A 19,825-nucleotide genomic window follows, 5' to 3' on the forward strand; every position below is an offset into this window, starting at 1 on the left:
TCCCGGATGAAGTTGAGTCACCCCGTCATGACGTCACTCGCGCGCTGAAGAAAAAAAATGGCCGAGTCGGAGGAGGAGGTGGATGTCCTGGTCCAGAGAGTTGTCAAAGATATCACTAACGCGTTTAAAAGAAACCCTGGCATGTAGGTATCTTTGGCTTTTTATCTATACTTGTCGGTGTATTAAGTGCTTTATAAATTATATTTCTATATGTTTATATGTCCGCGCGCGCGGATGGACAGTCAAACTATTTCTTTTGAGCTAGCATGCTAGTTTGGTGGACAGGTGTATCTAAGACTAGCCGCGATAATCTTTAATAAGTTATCTGCATATATTATTTATAAAAGAATATATTTTAGTTATATAGGCTGTTATATGCTTTAACACCTTGCGTTTGAAACAAACTGACAGCAGACTGACAAATGCACCTCACTTCATTACTCTCTGCTTTCTTGATGTCTCTTACAGCTGTTTTAAGCTTTCTTTTTGTTGTTGTGCATCACAAAGTCTACACGAGATACCTGTCGTATAAATACAATGTCTCTTTTGAATTAAAATCTGCCATTAGAGGCGTTCCCCCTTGACTTAAAGCTGAACTTTCTGGACTAAACTACTGCTCATGGTTTTCCAGACAACCCAAATTCAAGATGCTCATTGACCTCATTAATCTGTCTCCAGAGTTATATCTGGGCCATCTAACTGAGTTCACTTTTATCTGAATCTTATATAAAGAAACAGCTATGTGTCAATCCAGATTTATTCTTTTTTTTTGTGATGGAATACTGATCTTGTGTCTGAGCTCTGAGTACAGCCTGTAATCCATGATGCTTGAAATCCTGCATGAATCTCTGCAGGCTATCAGAGTGATGTTGCAGGAAACACTACAGATGTGATGTCATGGCTTAAAGCAAGACTGGTCAGCTGCCACATGCCACATCATGTAGTTCAGTGCAAAATATAATGCATCTGACACTTCCAGTATTTCAGACTAGTGCTGATGTTTGAATTGTTTTCAGTTTTGAAAAAATAAAGAAATAAAAACATCTCTGTACCTGCTGCTTCTAAGGAGCTTTATTGTCTATTATCATTTATTGACATTGAAATTATATATATAATATAAATAATAAAATCATACTCCTAAAGCTTTTTCAGTTAGTGTTAGCAAAACGGTACAATAAACAGTTCTTTCCCATGCACATGTATAATTAAAATTGCCAGATCATGAAGAGGAGACAGAGCTGTCACTAAATAAATAAAGAGAGAATTATGCGAATAAAAGGTTTAAACCAGATCTGTTTTTTATCCAGAGTCTGTAGGGCCAAATATCCGGAACAAAAGGAATTCTTTAGCAGAATGTCCTTTGCTAAGATAACTTAACATAATTCCTAATGAGAAAAGGTTGCCTTGCATTCCTTACTACACATTTCTTTTCTTTTATTTGCTTTGTTTGGGTGGATCCTGAGCTGGTTTATTTTCACCACTTGGAACTGGATTGAGATCGCCTTGCTTGGTTCATTGATGGTCAGCACAGTTATTCTGCTTTGCATTCTCATGTGGCTGCCTCGTGCATCCAGACCTCATTAAATAAACCACGCCTAGAAACGAACGCACCAGGGTTTTAGTTGAATAGACCAAATACTGTACAAGTGAAGCCATTCAAGAAAATGTTCAAGGTTTAATTAAAGGTTTATTGTGACTCTTACATTGTTTTTTTGATTGCAGAGATGAGATTGGACTTATACTGTGCCCAGAGGCTAGATATAACAGAAGCCCTATCGTCTTGGTGGAGAATAAGCTTGGGGTCGAAAGCTGGTGTGTGAAGTTTCTACTACCTTATGTACACAATAAGCTGCTGCTCTATCGGCAGCGCAAGCAGTGGCTGGACCGCGACAGTAAGGCCATGTTTTATTGATATATTCTTACTTCTTTTCTTGAATACCATCGTTACATGGCAAGGATGTCACCATGCTCTCTAATTAGGGCTCTTGTCTCTTCACACAGCGCTTGTTGATATTACATCCACAGTACTGCTACTAAACCCGGACTTTACCACTGCCTGGAATGTCAGGTAATCAGTCTGACATGGCAACAAATGTAAAAAATTAACACACAGGTCATAGAAATTAAAATCTTCCTCAAATGATAACTGGCTACTTCAAATTTTTTAAGTGATTACACATTCTTATATATAAATCTTGAATTCATGTCTTTAACTTCTGCACTAATATAGATGTGTTTACTATTTACAGGACACTTGTTTTTCAGGTGATGCATTTAAAAGATGATGATTTGACACCCAGACTCCATTAACATGTTGGATTTTGAAAATTTGTCCATTAGATGGAGCTCACGTCAGCACTCGCTTTTAACTGTTGGTGCATTTTTTTTTTCTTTTCATTTACAGGAAAGAACTTCTTGAGTGTGGAGTGCTGAATCCAGAGAAGGACCTTTACTTAGGGAAATTAGCGCTGACCAAGTATCCGAAAAGCCCAGAGACATGGATACACAGGTCAGGCTGAGTTTACTTCATACTCACCTGTAATGCAAGCACAGCTTCAGGATTGTGCTCCTAATAGTAAAACATTGTCCACATAATATTAGTTTAGCACCAGTTTTCCTTATTCATCTCTGACCCAGTTGAAGTAGAAACGGCAGCAAAATCAGGTCAGACGAGCAGATTGTTAAAATATTAAGCATCCCAGATTAAGTTATTCAGTCCCGCATTCTGATTTTCATTCTGATCCTGGTTTGGGCCCACAGGCATGCAATTTTCTAAGTATTGCTAGGAACACTGCATGACCTCAGATTTTTAAGCAGGTGTTTGTGGTTCTGTCTGAAATGTGGGTGGAAGGTGTATCCGCTTCCCTACCATACTATTAAATATATTGCTTGAGGTTCAAGAGGTTTTAAAGGGATTTCAGGACAGTGGTAGCTCAGGGGTGATGGAACGGTTATGAGCTTAAATATCAGAGCTGACAGCCTCCGTTGGGCCCCTGAGCAGGAAGCTTAAATCTCAAAGGCTGAGCTCGGTGCTTGGCTTGTATTCTGCATTGCTAGCATGTCACTTTGGGTCGAAACATCTGCAAAATGAATAAAAATGTAGGTCACATCTGTTGAATATTACATGGAAGATAAGAAAAAAGATGGGGTGCAGCACAGTTCTTGTCATGTCATTTGTTCTTCTATATAATCCTTCACTTTTACTTTTTAAAGCACAATTTGAGACAAGCTAAAATTTAGGTTAAAGGTTATGAAACATTTTGTTCTTAAAAGAGAAAGTCTGTTAATGTTAATTTAACATTAGTGTTTTTTATTTTATTTTTTTTTATATTCTTCTTTTTAGATGAGTTTGAATTTGCCATTTTCTTTTACTTTTTTAAGGTGTAGTAATGGACTTTGATTGTGTGTGTGTGTGCATGGCAGACGATGGGTGTTAAAGAGGTTGCAGAAGGAGTCATGTGAAGCTGACGAGAGAGGTGAATACAGTGAACAGATACAGAGAGCCGTGCAGGAGGAGATGAAAGTGTGCGCAGATGCTGCAGGAAGATACGCCAGCAACTACAACGCATGGTCGCACCGCATCTGGGTTCTGCAGCACATGGCCAAAGGCAATCTCAAGGTAGACTGGGCAAACTGTGGGTGTATTTCTTATTTAACAGTTGACCTGAGGTGTGTTTACTAAATAAATAATGCAGATTAACATTATCAGACTGACTAATGCAGAGAAGTTACATATTATATCAGGGACAGAAAACGGTTTGCACTGATTCTTTATGAACTCTCTTTGAGTCCTTAAAGTGTCCCTAAGTGTTTTCTTACATGAAAAGGGGCTGTACTATTTGTATGCAGTAACAGTAGTCTAGTCTTGAATATAAAAAAAAAATCTCTTGGGTTTAATAAAAAAAGGGGGGTTATTAAGCCTTTGCAAGTATGTGGTGGTAGCGTTTCATTTTTATTTTTCCATTTCTACATGCAGTGTGGGTTTATCATTAGCTCACCAGTCAATGAGTGGTTGAATGTTTGCAGGATTTATATGAAATTATTGTAACCAGAAGATGAACTGAGTAGCTTTTGGAATCGATCCAAACTGGTTCAAGGTCACAGCATGAAGATTTTCTACTGTACCTTTCTGTTTGAAGTATTTCTTTATTTATTTATTTTTAGGTGTATTCAGTGCATACTAATTAGTAATAAGAAATGCTAGGGTTGTTGGTGGTGGAGGCTTCTATATTGACTGTGGGCTTTTTGTTTGTAGATGTTTAATAATAGTAATGCTGTGTAAAGTGTAAAAAAAAAAAAATTGCCACTGCAAACTGTGGAAAACCCCTGAACTCGAACTGAACAAAAGATGCAGCTATTAACGTGCCACATAATTATTAGCAACTCCACAGTATATTCTTTTTAATTGGTTGAAAGATAGGATTTATAATAATAATTAGAGGTCTACCTATTGTACCTATACTGACAGCTGGGTTAAATCGTACTTGCCGATAACTGATTAATCAACCAATAGTTTTTTAAAATGCCTACTGGATAAAAACCAAACACGTACTAAATTGTGTACGAAAATGTGCTAAATTAAATAAATATATGAATTAATAAATATAATTGTATAATTAATACATTATAAATAATAAATTTTTATACCACTCTGCACTGCGCAGTGTCTTGTGCTAAAACAAACAGCACGTGGTGTCAGTGATTCGCCTCTAGAGGCCGCTCTCGTAATGGCAGTGGACGTTCTCAGTTGCTCCAGCAACGAACGCAAGCCAGAAAAACTTATCGGTATGGATTTTTGCGGAGAATTCCAGCAATCAGCTACTGTGCAGATTAATCGGCAAAACAGATGAATCAATCGATCTCTAATAATAATTCTGTCCGTTATCTATCGCTTTAGTAGTCGGGATTAGTGTAGGAGTCTTTGTATGTTTGTGTATGTAAATAAATCTTTCAGTCCAGTTGATTTAATTTTATTTAAACCTCGACGAACCACCAAACTTATAACGTTTTGCATAAATAACATGCTTGTTCCTTTCCTGTAAAGATTCTTTATGACGAGCTCTCCTCCACAAGACTTTGGGTGTCCATGCATGTGTCCGACCACAGTGGCTTTCACTACCGCCAGTTCCTGTTCAAAGCACTTCTAGCTGAGTTGGGTCAGACCCAGCAACCTAACAGAGGAAGCTCAGTGGACGACCAACATACTGATACAATCTCGCAGCTTTTCCACGATGAGATAGAGCTCTGCACTGACCTCATCGAGTCGTACCCAGGCCACGAGACCCTGTGGTGCCACAGGTGAGCGCATATGGCCCACAGCGTACACATTTTACATCCAGACTGCAGAACTGCCAATGTTCATGCATTTGTATATCTGTTTATTTTTATAATGAATGGACTTTTGGTGCCAACCACATTAGGAAGGGTTCCATTTTGAGTCTGGTTCCTTTCAAGGTTTCTTGCTTATACAATTTCACCACTGGCTTGCTTATTAGTGATACACTTTGATAAATGTATACATTGCAAATTCATCTTATTTTTTAAAAGCGCTCCAAATAAAGTTTAATCGAATACCCTGTTATGCCTTACCACTCAAAAATACACTGAAAGCATACTATACTTTTACCCTGTTCCAAAGTGATGAGTGTGATAAGGTAGGGAGGAAGCACATGAAGTGATGCACCCATCATGCACACTGCCTAGTGTACAAGCCTCTGGAGTTAGTGTTATGATATAGGATTGGTTCAATTGGTGAGATCGGTGCACTGCAACATTATGGTGCAATAAAATGATAAATCGTCAGTGGAATCGTGTTTTTTTTTTTCCTGTGACGCTCAGGCATATTCCAGGATGACGTTCCAAGACTCATCATGTTCAGCTTGTGCAACAGGGAGAATGATGGATCATGACTTGACCACCACAGTGTCCTGATCTTTTTTCTTTTGTCCAAGCAGTGTGTGTGCAAGATCTGAATTCGAATAGTATTTCAACTCAATTTGTTTCATCAAATCTTTAGAGCTATTATTATTTAATGCTATATTTGAACAATTGAGTTGTTTTTATTCTTGCTTTCCCATCAAATATAACCTGTATATTTCTTATCAACAAAGCTTTTTATTCATTTATTTTTATGCATTAATAATTTTAGGTCATTTGCATACTTGATCTAAACCAAAGGTTAATGAAAACGTCACGTGGTGTCTGTAAATTAGTGTAGGATGAATGTTGGTCTATTTCAGCTCATACCACTTATCACTTGTTTCATTACATGTTCTTGGGATGGTGTTGGGGTAGAGACAGGAGAAAAATCACATGAGAAACTGTGCTATCATTCCTAAATCTCCAATAGTTGATTGATGGGTTGCAATCTGGTGACTGTAAAGGTCATAGTATATGATTCCAATAAATGTTCACACTTATTAAATCATTCAGTGAGCTTTAGTTCCCTGCGGTCATCCTGAAGCAGACCACTCCCTTCAGCATGGGAACGTCAGAACAACTTTGCAATTGATTTGCAGTGACCTTTCCACCTTGTACAGCATAACAAAGACACTGCTGTTGTTCACCATGTGTAGAGTCTTATTAGAGGATTTTCTAAATCTGTACCAGTTTTGTGGAAGAGCACATTAGCTACAGTTCCATTGAGTAGCTTTGTTTATTAACCTCCATCTGGATTGGTGATGAGGATAGGATGTGTTTTCCAGCTGCATGCTGTGTTGCTGGAGTGTGTCTGAGCACGTTGTGTGCTGTGCACTGTGTGAGTGCTGTGACTTTGTCTCCAGTAGGTTGTCCTTGGCCTTCTGTTAGACTGGCCTGATGTGTTTATAGTGCAGTGTTAGAGTTTGATGGATGATCCTTTGCTGCAGAATAATAGGTCACTGAAGAAAATTCTGTCTTTCCTACTCTCTCTCTCTCTCTCTCTCTCTCTCTCTCTCTCTCTCTCTCTCTCTCTCTCTGGGGCTTTGCTAGGAAAATGGGTGCTTGGTGGGTTTATACTTTTCAGCTTTTACTGTTAATTTGAACTTATTTAAAGTGCTGTTGCTGCTGTCTTTATTTAAAGCTATTAGAATGTTATCAGTGTAATACTCAAGCTTTTTTTAACCTGTATGAACAGGTTAAAAATAATAAGTAGAGATACTTATAATTTCTCCAGTGCATGTTTGATTACCACAGATCGCTTCAACATTTTTTGGTTTTAATAAACTGACACCTTATATTGGGCTGTTAAGTGTAATTTTTCTGAGGAAATTATTTCATTTACTAGACCTTGCTTTGAGTGTATGCCAAAGTTTGCCAGTGTTTTAAATCACACTCGGTTTGTGTAATTATCTAAAACTTAAATATGCTTTTTTTTTATATGCTCGTCATTTTTATTAACGCAGTTTATTATTATTAACATTTGTGATCAACATTTGAACAGTTTACATTTTTAAAACAATTTTAAATAAAATGTCTGCTTGGTTAAATAATATATGAAATGATATTGTATAATATTTTATAAAAAATAAAATAGAATAAATCAAATTAATGCAATACACTTTTGATTATAATTGATTAAATTGAATAATCAATTAAAATGGCACTAAATTACATTTATTTGTCAGACCCTATTTGGGTAATGCAGATGTGTATGAATGTGTGTGTGTGTGTGTGTGTGTGTGTGTGTGTGTGTGTGTGTGTGTGTGTGTGTGTGTGTGTTTTACATTTAATATTTAATGTAGTAAAGATATGATCTAATTTTAACTGTCTTTAACAAATGTCTTGGTTTTTTCCTTACTTTATTTATTCATGCCCTCGATATATGGAATTGTCATGGATTTTCTCCTTTTAAGAGCAATTCTTGAAGCTGAACACTATCCATAGCCATAAAAAGTTTTACATTTGACTTGGTGAAACCTGCAGAAACCCTGATTCGGTATAGACTACAGCAGAATTTTAAAAGGTTAAAATGACCTTCTTAAAAAGGCATAAATAACATGAAATGTATACAGCAGAATTGAACTGGCTCAATTAATCTGAGATTATTAATTTATCAATGTAAGTATGAACAAACAGATGTCGAATGGGCTCATGTTCAATTGATGCAAATTACTTTTACCTCAGCTGATGAGACTGTTTATCCATAAGTAGATCAGGTCAATACATATAGAAGTAGGTGGTGTGTGGAATTGGAAAGAAATCTTTAAATATAATTTCTCTCATTTACTTTTCAGGATGTCCAAAGTATAGTGTTAAAAACCTCTTTTACGACTATTTTTAGTGTGAAGAGTTTTCCCAGACCGCCATGCATTTTATTTAATCCAATAAGCCTTTGCATTTAAATAAAACTAACCCATATAACAGAATGATGCATTGTCTCTACATCTCAAACCGAAGCATTTATTTCTTCCCCTGAACAGGCGGCATGTGTTCTATCTTTGGCACCACTGGCGGAATCACAGTCAAGAGCAGGACCCTGTATCTTCAGGCCACATCCATACTGTCCCCAATGACTCTTCAGACCCCAGTGATGAAGGCAGGCGCTCCCAGGCCATGGACGTTGACTGCACACTAGAGGGCAGTAAGCACGGAGGCTACAAACAGGACAGTAAAAGGCTGAAGCGTGGGCCACCCTGCCCCACTCTCCCTTCCGAACATGCGTTCATCTCACGTATCCTCAGCAGCTGCAGGAACCCAGAGCAGGGCCGGTTCTCCAACGCGTACAGGAAGTGGCTCGACTCGGTTATAGGTCAGTAGATCAAGATATACTCCGCCCCCATGGAAAAGGGGCGAGGTTCGATAGATCAACGTATTTTTGGCACCACACGTGCATGCCCTCCGCAACGGAAGAAGGCCAGACTGTCAGAGAAGCTCTGCAGGTGAATTTCCCTTCATGATAAAAACCAAGTAAACCGTAGCAGTATCTAATAGCAGTATCGTAATTTAGTAATGCAGTATCTGCGTTTGTTCAGGTACTTGATATCTCAGGTGTATTTATTTATTTTTTTATAGTTTATTTTCTTAGTTATTTGAAACATTTAATATTGTTTATTTCCTAAGGTCTCCCTCCCTCCCTCCTTTTTTTTTTCGTTGCACCATTTAATCAAGTGCAGGACGTCTTCATGATGCTGCCGTTCACATGTACGCAAATTTTCTACTGTTTCATTAAGAGCAGACAGGCTTTGGTTACTTTGGTGTGCCTGTTTATTTGCTATTTTTTACAGGTCTATACAGATTTCAGAGCACTTTGCTCCCGTTTATGATGTAAGCACAAGGCTCCTCAAAAACATACAGTAGGCTGAGCCATTTGGGAACAATATTTATTCGTCCTTTTAATACACTGTTAATACACATTGGAAATGGGTAGTGCTTGTGCAATTTGTAGGTTCACAGTTGGCTCAGGCTTCACAATTTATTCACACTATAAAATAAAGATCATTTAGACGTAACCATAAGGTGACATCCTGTCTGAATCTCAGCGTAAAAAAAAGAAAAGAAAAAAAGAAGCACAAACGGTGTGATTTTATTTCTGTTACATAGCCTGAGTTTTCATTATGAAGGGGAATTTTGCACTAGAGTGCGAGCATTTCTTGACTCGTCTGCCCCTGAGGATGCTGTTGTAATTGGAATCAGTGCAAGTCACAAAGTCTAACACTAGGCAAATGGTGCTAATTTTCTGCAGCCACAAAAGAAGGCTTTAACAGGCCCAGGTTGACAGATGCTGCTTCTCTTTTAACACTACTTTGAACTGTATTTATGCAAAGAATTGATTATAAATTACTCACAATTTATTAAAATGTTTCAGAAGGGTTTACACTGTAGGATTTCTAGCCCTGTTTTCTTTGAGGGGGAAAAAATCCTTTGGTAATATTTAATAATAACTTGATATTCTCAAAAACAGGTTGTTAAATCAAAAATAAATTTTGCCTACGTCAGAAATGGGGGAAAGGTGGGAATGCTGCTGTAATGCTCATCTCAAATCCACTAAGAGTAGGAGCAGCATAAGATAAAGGGAAACTCAATGGACAGCTCCAGATACAGTTGTAGCCCCAGTAAGAACAAAACATATTAATAGACAATATCGTTCACCTAATATTTGAAGCTCATATCAAATACTGTTTCAAATACTAATGCAAGGCAGGAGTGCGCTGATTGATAGTGTATGTGGAACATAGTCATTTTCTTTTCGAGCATCTTCATCATATAAACTGACATGAAGACACGTTATCATAGCCTGTCAAAAAAATCGACAGTGATGACAGTAATGGGATCATATCAGGCAGCATGACATGGTATAATCTTCATAGCCCACTGAAATCGCACAGTGTAAACCCGGCTGCAGGCAGTCATGATTAAACTAGCTGTGCATTCGAATCTTACGGCTTCTTATAACCTTTGAAATAGAACAATATTGTAAAGCAGAATTGATTTATGGTAAATTTGTCTAGGTATGTTTTTAGGAAATCGTACGCTCCTGTCCTTTTCAAATGTACTATCCTATATCCTATTTATACACATAATCAAAACTATTTACTAGTAAGAGAATAGATTTATAATGACAATAAAACACATTTGAGTTCTTACAGCTAGAACAGCTTTAAGTTTGCTCCTCAGATATGACGTGTTTGACAAAACATAATTCTCTGAAGAGTCCAAACTGTCTTTAATTTAGCTTAAAAAAAACAAACAAAAAAAAAACTCGACCGAGTTTCCATTTTGTGTACTATGAAGTGTATAGTTTGTCTAATGAAATGATATATGCACAGTTGCACAGTGACAATACGAAATGAAGTGTTCTATTTCTATACTTGTATAGTGATCAAATAACTTTATCTAGGACTATTTGCCTATTTTTGTTTGTTTTGTTTTAGGGTGTGTTTTTTTGTTGTTTGTTTGTTTGTTTGTTTTTCTAGCACCACGTTGCTCTGGGGTGCAGTAGCTTGGCAATAAAGCCCATTCTTCCATCACTCTACAACCAAATGCATTAAAAGGTAGACTGTCATCATAAATTTAGTTCATCATATAATTCTTGGTTCTGTTCTCTGAGCCGAGATAATGATCCTGTCAGGACAAAAATCTTGGTTTCAGCAATTTGACAATACAGCAGATTATTTTCGAAGACACGTTTAATGCTTTCACTGACCACTTTATTCAATTCAATAAAATAAATTTTTGTATAGAGCTTTTAACAATGGACAATGCACAAATAATGTGGTAAGAAAGAATAAATAAGATTGTTCTTTATAAGTGTAAGTTTGTCCCTAATGAGCGAGCCGGTGGCGACTGTGGCAGGGGAAAAAATCCTTGAGATTGCATACAGAAGAAACCTTGAGAGGAACCAGACTCAAGAAGGCCACCCATCCTCATCTGGGTGACACAGAATGTCCTTGTTGATGTTGAGGTTTGTTGTGATGGTGATCAAATGCAAACTGTAGTCCTGAGTCAGCAAACTGTTAACATTAAGTACAGTCAAAATCCATCCTCAAAACTCCTAGCTTATTCCAATTGGAGAGAATGCCATCGAGAGGCAGGCTGGGGCAAGCAGGCAGATCTGAGGAAAGGAGAGGGCAGGAACAATGGTTACTGGTACCTCAGGAGCATGTTTAACTTGACTGAGAAAGAGAGAGCGAGAGAGGATATGTTTTATTAAGTATCCTTACTGTTGTGTAAGATTTAAGGATACTGTGCAGTTGAGGACTTTAGCAAGATTCTTTATGGCAGCATAACTAAAAGGGAGAGCTAGAACAGATCTCTGGGATAAGAGACGGCCCACCACATCATCGGCAACAAACTTGAGTGAATGTGTGAGAGTGAGGGGACGACAGCATATAAATGTCCCAAAAAACTCTATATCCATGATCCCTCCAGATATGCTCCTTTACCTAAGAAAATTCTACCAATCAAAGGCTTGACAAAATTAATATGTTTTCAGCCTCGACTTGAACACTGAGGCTGTGTCTGAGTTCCAGACACTAATTGGAAGGCTGATCGATAGCTGTGGGGCTTCATAAGAGAAAGATATGCCCCCTGCTGAAGTCGTTATTATTTGAGGTACCAACAAATAGCCTGCACCTTTTGTTCTAAGTAGGCGTAGGGGATCATATTGGTACAGAAGTTCACTTAGATACTGTGGCGCGAGACCGTTAAGTGCTTTATACATCAGTAGTAGTATTTTATAATTAATGTGAGATTTAATTTGGAGCCGGTGTAGACTGATTGAAACAGGGGTAATGTGGTAATTTATTCTAGCTCTAGTAAGGCCTCTTGCTGCTGCATTCTGGACTAACTGAAGCTTATTTATGCGCTTACTCGAACACCCAGACAGTTTTTCTGCATACTGTAACGACATTATATTTCATCAAATTTTAGCAATATTTTTGAGGTGAAAGAAGCAGATTTTGGTAGTTATTCACATGAGCCTCAAAGGACAGACTAGAGTCAATAATCACACTAAGGTCTTTGACTGCTGTAGACCATCCAGAGATTCATAATTGTTATTAAGGTATCAAGCATCCACTGTCTAATGTCCTTTATACACTCCTCAACATTGTTTAACTGATTTCTCTCATCTGTCTTTGCTGAAATATACAACTATGTATTATTAGCTCATCAATGGAAGCTAAAACCATGTTTATGTATAATTTCACCCAGAGGCAGCATATATAAAGAGAAAAGCAGTAGGCCAAAAACAGATCCTTGCAGAACACCAAACCTCAGAGACAAACCTCAGATTTACATCAACAAACTGATTGCGGTCAGTCAAAGAAGACCTCAACCAGGAGAAGAGCTGTTTTTCTTTATTACAACAGCATTCTCTAGTCTAGCAAGGAGGATATTATGATCAATGATGTCAAAAGCTGTACTAAGGTCAAGCATAACAAGTATAGAGACAAAACCCTGATCAGGGGTCAGTAACAGGTTATTTACCACTTGAAGCAGCGCCATCTCTATGCTATGATGAGACCTAAAGCCTAACTGATACATTTAAAAAATATTGATTATTGGCCTATAGCTGACAAAGTTGTTCAATTACTTCTGGAATTATCTGTTTGAAGAAACTTGTAGGCAAGGGATCGAGAATACAAGTTGATGATTTTGATGAGGAAATAAATGGAATTAAGTCTTTCTCATGAATAGGCATAAGACTTTGTAATTGATTGCCTGTCATAATTACAGTGCTATAGGTGTAAGGTGCGCGTATGCCTATTATACCACGGTGCTAATTTTTTTCTCCCTGATCATTTTGATTTAAGGGGGGCTCCATCATCTACAGTTTAAGGGAATGTTGATTCTAGACATTCAGTTGCCCTGTCGAGCACTGCAGGGTCAGATGGAGATCTTATTAATGTCGATAACTCCGGAAGATTATTGAAAAAATGAGTTAGTCCTATAACATTCTCATTAATTCCTACTGAATCTAAAACTGCTGTTCTTAAGGAGTCTTCCTGATGATCAGAATAAATAATAAAGTCACAATTAATGCTTTGTTTAAAGTAGTAGCTAGATTTCTGATGAAATCTGTTAATTCTACACGAAAATCAGAGTAGGGCCCTGGGGTCTATAAACAATAATTAATGGAATTGACTAAATAGACTTGCTTTCAGACGCTAAATATTTTATGTTGGTCTAAAAAACCTTTTTACATTTGTGTTTAGTGTTTTGTCTGACGCTTAGATTATTATTACAAATAGCTGCGACACCGCCTTCTTTGCCATTTAATGCTAGATATTCCCTCGGTTTAATCCACGTTTCTATCAAACACATTTCATATGCTCCTGGTCGGTAATAATTCCGTTTATAGTCATCACTTTTGACACGAGAGATCTAATATTCGGCAATCCTTTCTTTAGATCAAAGGTGCTGGTTGTGAATTCAGTCTTGTTTAATTGAATGGTAATCAAGTTACTTAAACTGACTTTCTGAGAATTTCTACATTTAGGTTTCACTCAGTGAAAAGACCACAGTCCCAATTTTAGTGGACCCTGATTGACGACTTCATGCAACTAGCAGGCGGTCTGTTTTGCCTGTTTGTCTGCTCCCTGGCCTTGGCTCTGGATGCTTACTGGTTAACTTGTGCTTTTCTGAGACTATTTCGATACTACAAGAAATGAGAGCAGCACCTTCCCGAGTGGGATGGATACTGTCCCACCCTAACTGACAAGCCTTGCCCTCAAAATTACTCCAATTATCTATGAAGCCAACATTTATTAAGCCCCAATCCAACCAGTTGATCACGGGGCAATGGAGTAAGGCATAAAGACATGCCTGTACATATTAGCTTCATTTAATATTTAAATCCAAATTTAGAACCAGGAAAATTGTGTTTTCAGTGACTGTACACATGATATGGTTCTTGGTGCCAGGTGGGCTGTTTTGATTCTGTATGTTCAGATTCTGATGATCTCCTGAGATTTTTACACACAGCATACTCTAGAGTTTACACAGTATGTTACAAGTATACAAAAAAACATCCAAGAAGTGGAACCTGAATAGTTGAATATGGGAGAATCTACCATCTGGTCTTTTATGCAGTTTTTAGCTGTCAAGTTGTATTGAGCCTTACTGAAGTATTTTGTTTGCTGTAACTTTGTTCTTGTGTGTTTTTTGTTTTCCTTTCCCCACACCATTCTGTGTAAACTCCAGAAGATCAGCGCTACTTAAACCAGAACATCTGATTTATCTGATGTTCAGTGTGCTGCTTCCACTTTGTTTTTTGTTTTTTTTTCGATCATTTCATGTGTTCCTAATAAAGTGGTCAGTGAATGTAGAATCGTTGGCTACACTAAATGCTACTTATAAATACTAACTTCCAAATAGTCCCTTTACACTGTGGTAAGATGTATTTACCTGAACTGATTCTTGTTACATGTCTGTTACTTGTAGCAGTTGTCATATATCTCGTAAAGTAAGCTGCCATTTCTGTTACTTACTCAAAGTTTATTGGAAACAAACCTACCTTTTGTGATGTTTTATTTCTGCTTCCGTGGTCCAAAGTGGCACAAACAAACGTTCTTCTTCCAAATGTTTCCTTTCACACACTTTGCGCTTTTTGTGCTATTGCTGTACAAGTTCTGCTCCTAAACCAACTACCTGCTGAACCAGAGCCATCATACAGTCTTATGTTATCAGGAGAAAAGCTACTGTTTCTGAGTCTTACCTTTTTAGGGCTTTGGAATTTGAATCCTATCCCTGTGTATTCATTACTGTTGTCTTAAATAAGTCGACGTTCCTAATATTCTTCTTTCTCAAATCGCATCTGCGTATTAATGACCTGTTTTGTTGTAACTTTCACAACACGAACTGAACGGCGCAGGTGCATCTATGCAGAAACATTCTTCCACTTTTCATCAAGCTTTGGGAAGAAAATCTAAAATTTTGTAGTGCTTTTATTCCTTCTAGGTAAGTTTACACAAGGTACCGTAGGTTGCTAACAAATCTAGCAGTTTGTCTGTGTTCTATATTTATTTGTAGATTGAAAAGACGTATTCACAGTAATTGTTTTTGTCAGTTACCTACCACATGAAATAAAATAAAAAATCCTGGAAAAACAAAGTGTTGTTTTTTCTCTGTGCATGTGATGTTTTGTAATAACTTCAAATTTCAGCAAATGTTGCCAGAATCCTCAAGTTTTTTAGTTCTTCTAGTAAGTGATATAAAAGTCCTTAGATTATCTGTTGTACACTGGTAACAGAAGAGATCACTGTTACACACAGTCACTATAAACACACTCCTTCTTGCATCTGTTTTTTTTTCTTCTTCAATCTTTCAATCTTTATTCTATGGTATAGGGTTTTTTTTTATCTTTTTATTTTTATTATTATTATTATTGTTTGCTTATTCATACAATATAATTATAATTACTGCTGCATTTATTTTTCTGTCCAGGTATCCAGGTATATTTGGGATTTCAACATGTGACAATTCAAGACACTCATTCTAATCTCGGATACTATTTAGGATGGATAGAAGGTGTTTTGTGCTTTTGTGGCTATTAGGCCTTTCCTAGACCCACCTGTTTAAGGAAAGTGGGTGGGGCTAAGCACCGCCGCAGTGCCAAATTCATGTCTTGCTTTTGGAAAGGTGTAAACATAAGCCTTAAAATGAAGGTCCACAAAAGTTTTTTTTTGCACTTGTTTCACCCTGACAATTTGAATCCAACAAGGAGGGGGAGGGCAGTCATGTGCATTGCTGCCAAAACAGTCCTGACACATCAAACATTAACTTCTTCAGCGGTTTGAGCTACAGAAGCTCGTCTGTTGGATCGGACCACATGGTTAAGCCTGCATCAATGAGCCCATGACCCTTTCGCCGGTTCACCACTGTTTCTTCCTTGGACCTTCTTTGGACTTATGATAGATACTGATCACTGCAGACCGGGAACAGCCCACAAGAGCTGTGGTTTTGGAGATGCTTTGACCCAGTCGTCTAGCCGTCACAATTTGTCCAACTTGCTCTCATCTTTACGCTTGCACGTTTTTCCTGCTTCTAACATCCCACACACTAACAGGTGCCATGATGAAGAGATAATCAGTGTTAATCACTTCACCGGTCACAATGTTATAATGTCATGATCGGTGTATTATTAAAATGTAACTCAACTCACCATAAAGCACATTCTTTAATTTTTGGTCATTTTTTTTTATATGTCAAAGTGAAAAAATAGCAATAAATTAGGATTTAGGACGTTTTTTCTTTTCCTTGGCCCGGTGTTTGGGGACCCCTGTATTGAAAGACAAAAACACAAGCACATCTGGGTGGGTGTATGACAGTAAGATATCTTAGATCGTTCTCTTATCCATACTGTTTGTTTTTACATTTCCACAACGTAATCTATCCACCTTATTACTAACCTGCAGGTTCCTCATCCTGCTCATTTTTTGCAGAATGAGGAGGCAGCAGGTTAGTAATAAGGAAGGCCAAGGAGGAGGTTTATGGATGTGGTGAGAGAAGACATGCAGGTGGTTGGGGTGAAAGAGGCAGATGTAGAGGACAGGGGGTATGGAGACGGATGATCCACTGTGGCGACCACTAATGGGACCAGCCGAAAGAAGAAGTAGTTAAATGTCCCAAAATGGTTTTCAAGAGAAAACCCACTTCAGCTCGACTCTGCACCAGGGCCATCATCTGCAGACTTATTTGAATATTGCGCAGGAAAGACCAATCGGTTATCCAGATTTTTAATAACGTATTTTTGTGTCGTCATAATTGTGATTCAGCTTTTTTATTCTTCAATTAGTAAAATAAAGTCTATTTAGATTAAAGTGCATGTATGGATGGAAGGTTAGGAAAGAAATGCAGGACGCGTTTCTATCGTAAGATCTCCAGAGTCCTGTACCAGAGGATTGCTTTCCGTATGGATCGAGTCGGCGGCTTGTGACGTCACGCGGCTCCGCCTACCCAGCTCATCAGTCGGTGCGCGAGGCAGGGACGGAGGAAGATGGTGGAGCCGGGCGGGGCTCGTGCTCCGTTACACTGCTGAAATAACACGCAGCCGAGCCCAGGTGAGAGATGCTACTGATTGCACGAGAGTCTTTTAGTGCTTCGTGTATAAGTGCGCGTTTGTGTGTGTGTGTTTGAATAACAGCGCGTGCACAAAGAGGAACCTGTGAGGAAAAAAATGAAAAACAGGGATACATGATGTCCACTTTGTGCGTGCGCGTGCGTATGTGTATGTGTTGGAGGATGAGGATTAGTTGGAATTTAAGCAGCTGTTACAGAGTCGCCCCTCACTGATGGTGTCATCTAAAAGGGAGAACCCTCTCGCTCGTGCAGCTCGTACTTTTCCGTTGTTTATTATTATTTTTTTGTACAACGAGGATCCGTAATGCATTGCAGATGAGTTACGGGGCCCCCAAATATTTACCCTAACCACGAACTTTCTACTGCATCCAGCACGGAATTGCGATGATAATATGCATTAGGGTAAATATTGAAGGCAAACTTTGTTTTCGTGCATGATTTTAGCTGCCCACAGCTCGAGCCAGAGGCGGACAAATCATGCGTGTCATTCGTGCACGAGCGCTTCGAGCCAAATTCGGATTAAGATCGCTCCTTGTTCTAAGTAAGGGTGCCATTATTTTTGTTATATACCCTCCCATAGCATCTGGGACTCAGTGTGTGATCATCATTCACCAAGAATTAGAAATCCTTCTAAAACACACAGATGCTGGAGATGAATCTCGTTACGCAGCTGTGTGTGTGTGTGTGTGTGTGTGTGTGTGTGTGTGTTTGTTCGTTCTGACGCCGGATGAAGGAGCATCATTTGCTTTTCCATTCTCATCCTGATTGCCAAAGATGTTGGACATGCACAAAAAAGCTGCTATAGAATCCAAATCTGAAAAGCTTCTGCATCCTGATTGGTGTTAAAAGCAGATGCTGATATGTGTGTGTTCCTGAGTGTGTGTTCATAATGCTGATGTCGCAGTGAGAAATGATTTAGGAAAGGGTTATGTGGTGCAGATGTACAGTAGGCTTAGACCCGCCCTTTGCAAATCAAGATCTCAATCAGCACGAAGGCTTGTGATTCCAACAGGCTTATGAAGAAAACAAACAAACAAACAAAAAAACAACCAATAATGATAGTGTTTGTCTTCATATCCTGGTGGAGACAAGTGGAACTGATCATTGACATGTGTTTTTGCTAAATCTCTATAGTGGACCTCCTTAAGGTATGTTTTTGTTTGCATCACACATTAAACAAGATGCATGGCAGCTTTGTGTATAGATATTTAGATCTGTAGCGAGCAGCCCAGATGTGAAATTGGAAAGAAATAGACCTTCTTGAGATGACAAAAAGCTTTAGGTACCACATTTAGTCTATTATTACTCATAATAAATTCAGACAGTAGCAAATCCAGAGAGTACATTCTGAATGTACATTCCAGTTTCGTAACCTATTGATCTCTGTAAACCTGCTTTGGGACAATGTCCATTGTTATAACGCTCTACAAATAAAATCTGAATGGAATTGAATTGAATTGAAAGGATGTTTATTATGTAATGAGCAGTGCATATAAAAGGCTACAGGAGCCAGGTGAGATTATCCACGTCCTAAGCATTAAAAATGTGAGCATTAACTGTGTTTTTTAATTTTTTTTACATTGAAAGTGCAAACCATGCGAGCATCCATGAGGGACGATCCATCAGAATGCAGAAGAATTATCAGGATGAATCAGGCAGGTCTGTGTGAGGTGAGGAGAGTGTCAGGATCAGCCACCGGTATCCCATCAAAGTGATGTTTGTGCTTGTAAGATATGATAAGGGACTTAAGTGTGTTTCGAGCTGCATTTAATTTCAGGTGCTGTGAGAGGAAACGCTTCGAGCGGCACCACATCTTTTGGTTTGAATTATTTATTTTATTTTATTTTTGCGTAGAAAATTTCATTGTTGAATGGGTAATCAGATGGGATTGAAGGAAGAGTAGTAGATCTGAAAATCAGTCAGCCTTCACTGTAAGCACATGGCATTAAAGTAGCCCCAAGTGGCTTTCTTTATAGGATTACCCGTGTTCTGGTGCTTTATCAGCTCTTAGAATTGGACCAAGATAATAGTCCAGCTGTTGGAGAACGGTGCATTGTTCCATGTCTGGGTTATATCCTGTGAGCTAATAATGTTAAGCAGTGAAGCTTTTCTTTTAAAAGCTTCTATTATACACTTTCTATTTTGTTTTTTGTTTTTTTTGTTTAAATACAGCCTAATATTTTTAAGTCATTAAAATATTGTCTGAGTTGTTTTTTTTTTTCCCTAAAATATATAGTGAATATAGTATGCAGAGTTTTTTATTATTCTTAGTAGAATGCTAGTACCGTAATTTCCGGACTATAAAGCGCACCCACATATAAGCACT

General features: G+C 38.1%; 2 protein-coding genes across 7 annotated transcripts in view; both read left to right on the forward strand.

The window, feature by feature from the left end:
* Positions 1–38: 38 nt before the first annotated feature.
* ptar1 (protein prenyltransferase alpha subunit repeat containing 1) lies at positions 39–15,993 on the forward strand. Of its 2 annotated transcripts, none has more exons than XM_046841736.1 (8): positions 39–143; positions 1,723–1,892; positions 2,002–2,068; positions 2,405–2,509; positions 3,424–3,619; positions 5,045–5,298; positions 8,400–8,728; positions 15,865–15,993. In XM_046841736.1, the coding sequence occupies exons 1-8, from the start codon at positions 58–60 to the stop codon at positions 15,972–15,974; spliced, it is 1,317 nt and encodes a 438-aa protein (XP_046697692.1). In that variant the 5' UTR covers positions 39–57; the 3' UTR covers positions 15,975–15,993. The 2 variants fall into 2 exon arrangements, with proteins under 2 accessions (XP_046697692.1, XP_046697694.1); XM_046841738.1 differs by lacking the exon at positions 15,865–15,993 and adding an exon at positions 10,893–11,148.
* A 1,364-nt stretch (positions 15,994–17,357) lies between these two features.
* apba1a (amyloid beta (A4) precursor protein-binding, family A, member 1a) overlaps positions 17,358–19,825 on the forward strand; it is a 63,171-nt gene continuing 60,703 nt past the window's right edge. For 3 of the 5 annotated variants that reach the window (XM_046841302.1, XM_046841305.1, XM_046841306.1), the window contains exon 1: positions 17,365–17,480. The gene's annotated coding sequence lies outside the window, so the exon portion shown is untranslated. Of the gene's footprint in view, positions 17,481–19,086; positions 19,170–19,825 lie in introns of all 5 variants that reach the window. The other 2 variants (XM_046841303.1, XM_046841304.1) reach the window with 2 other exon arrangements.

This window comes from Silurus meridionalis, chromosome 27 (assembly GCF_014805685.1).
Source record: "Silurus meridionalis isolate SWU-2019-XX chromosome 27, ASM1480568v1, whole genome shotgun sequence".
Taxonomy (NCBI): Eukaryota; Metazoa; Chordata; class Actinopteri; order Siluriformes; family Siluridae; genus Silurus; species Silurus meridionalis.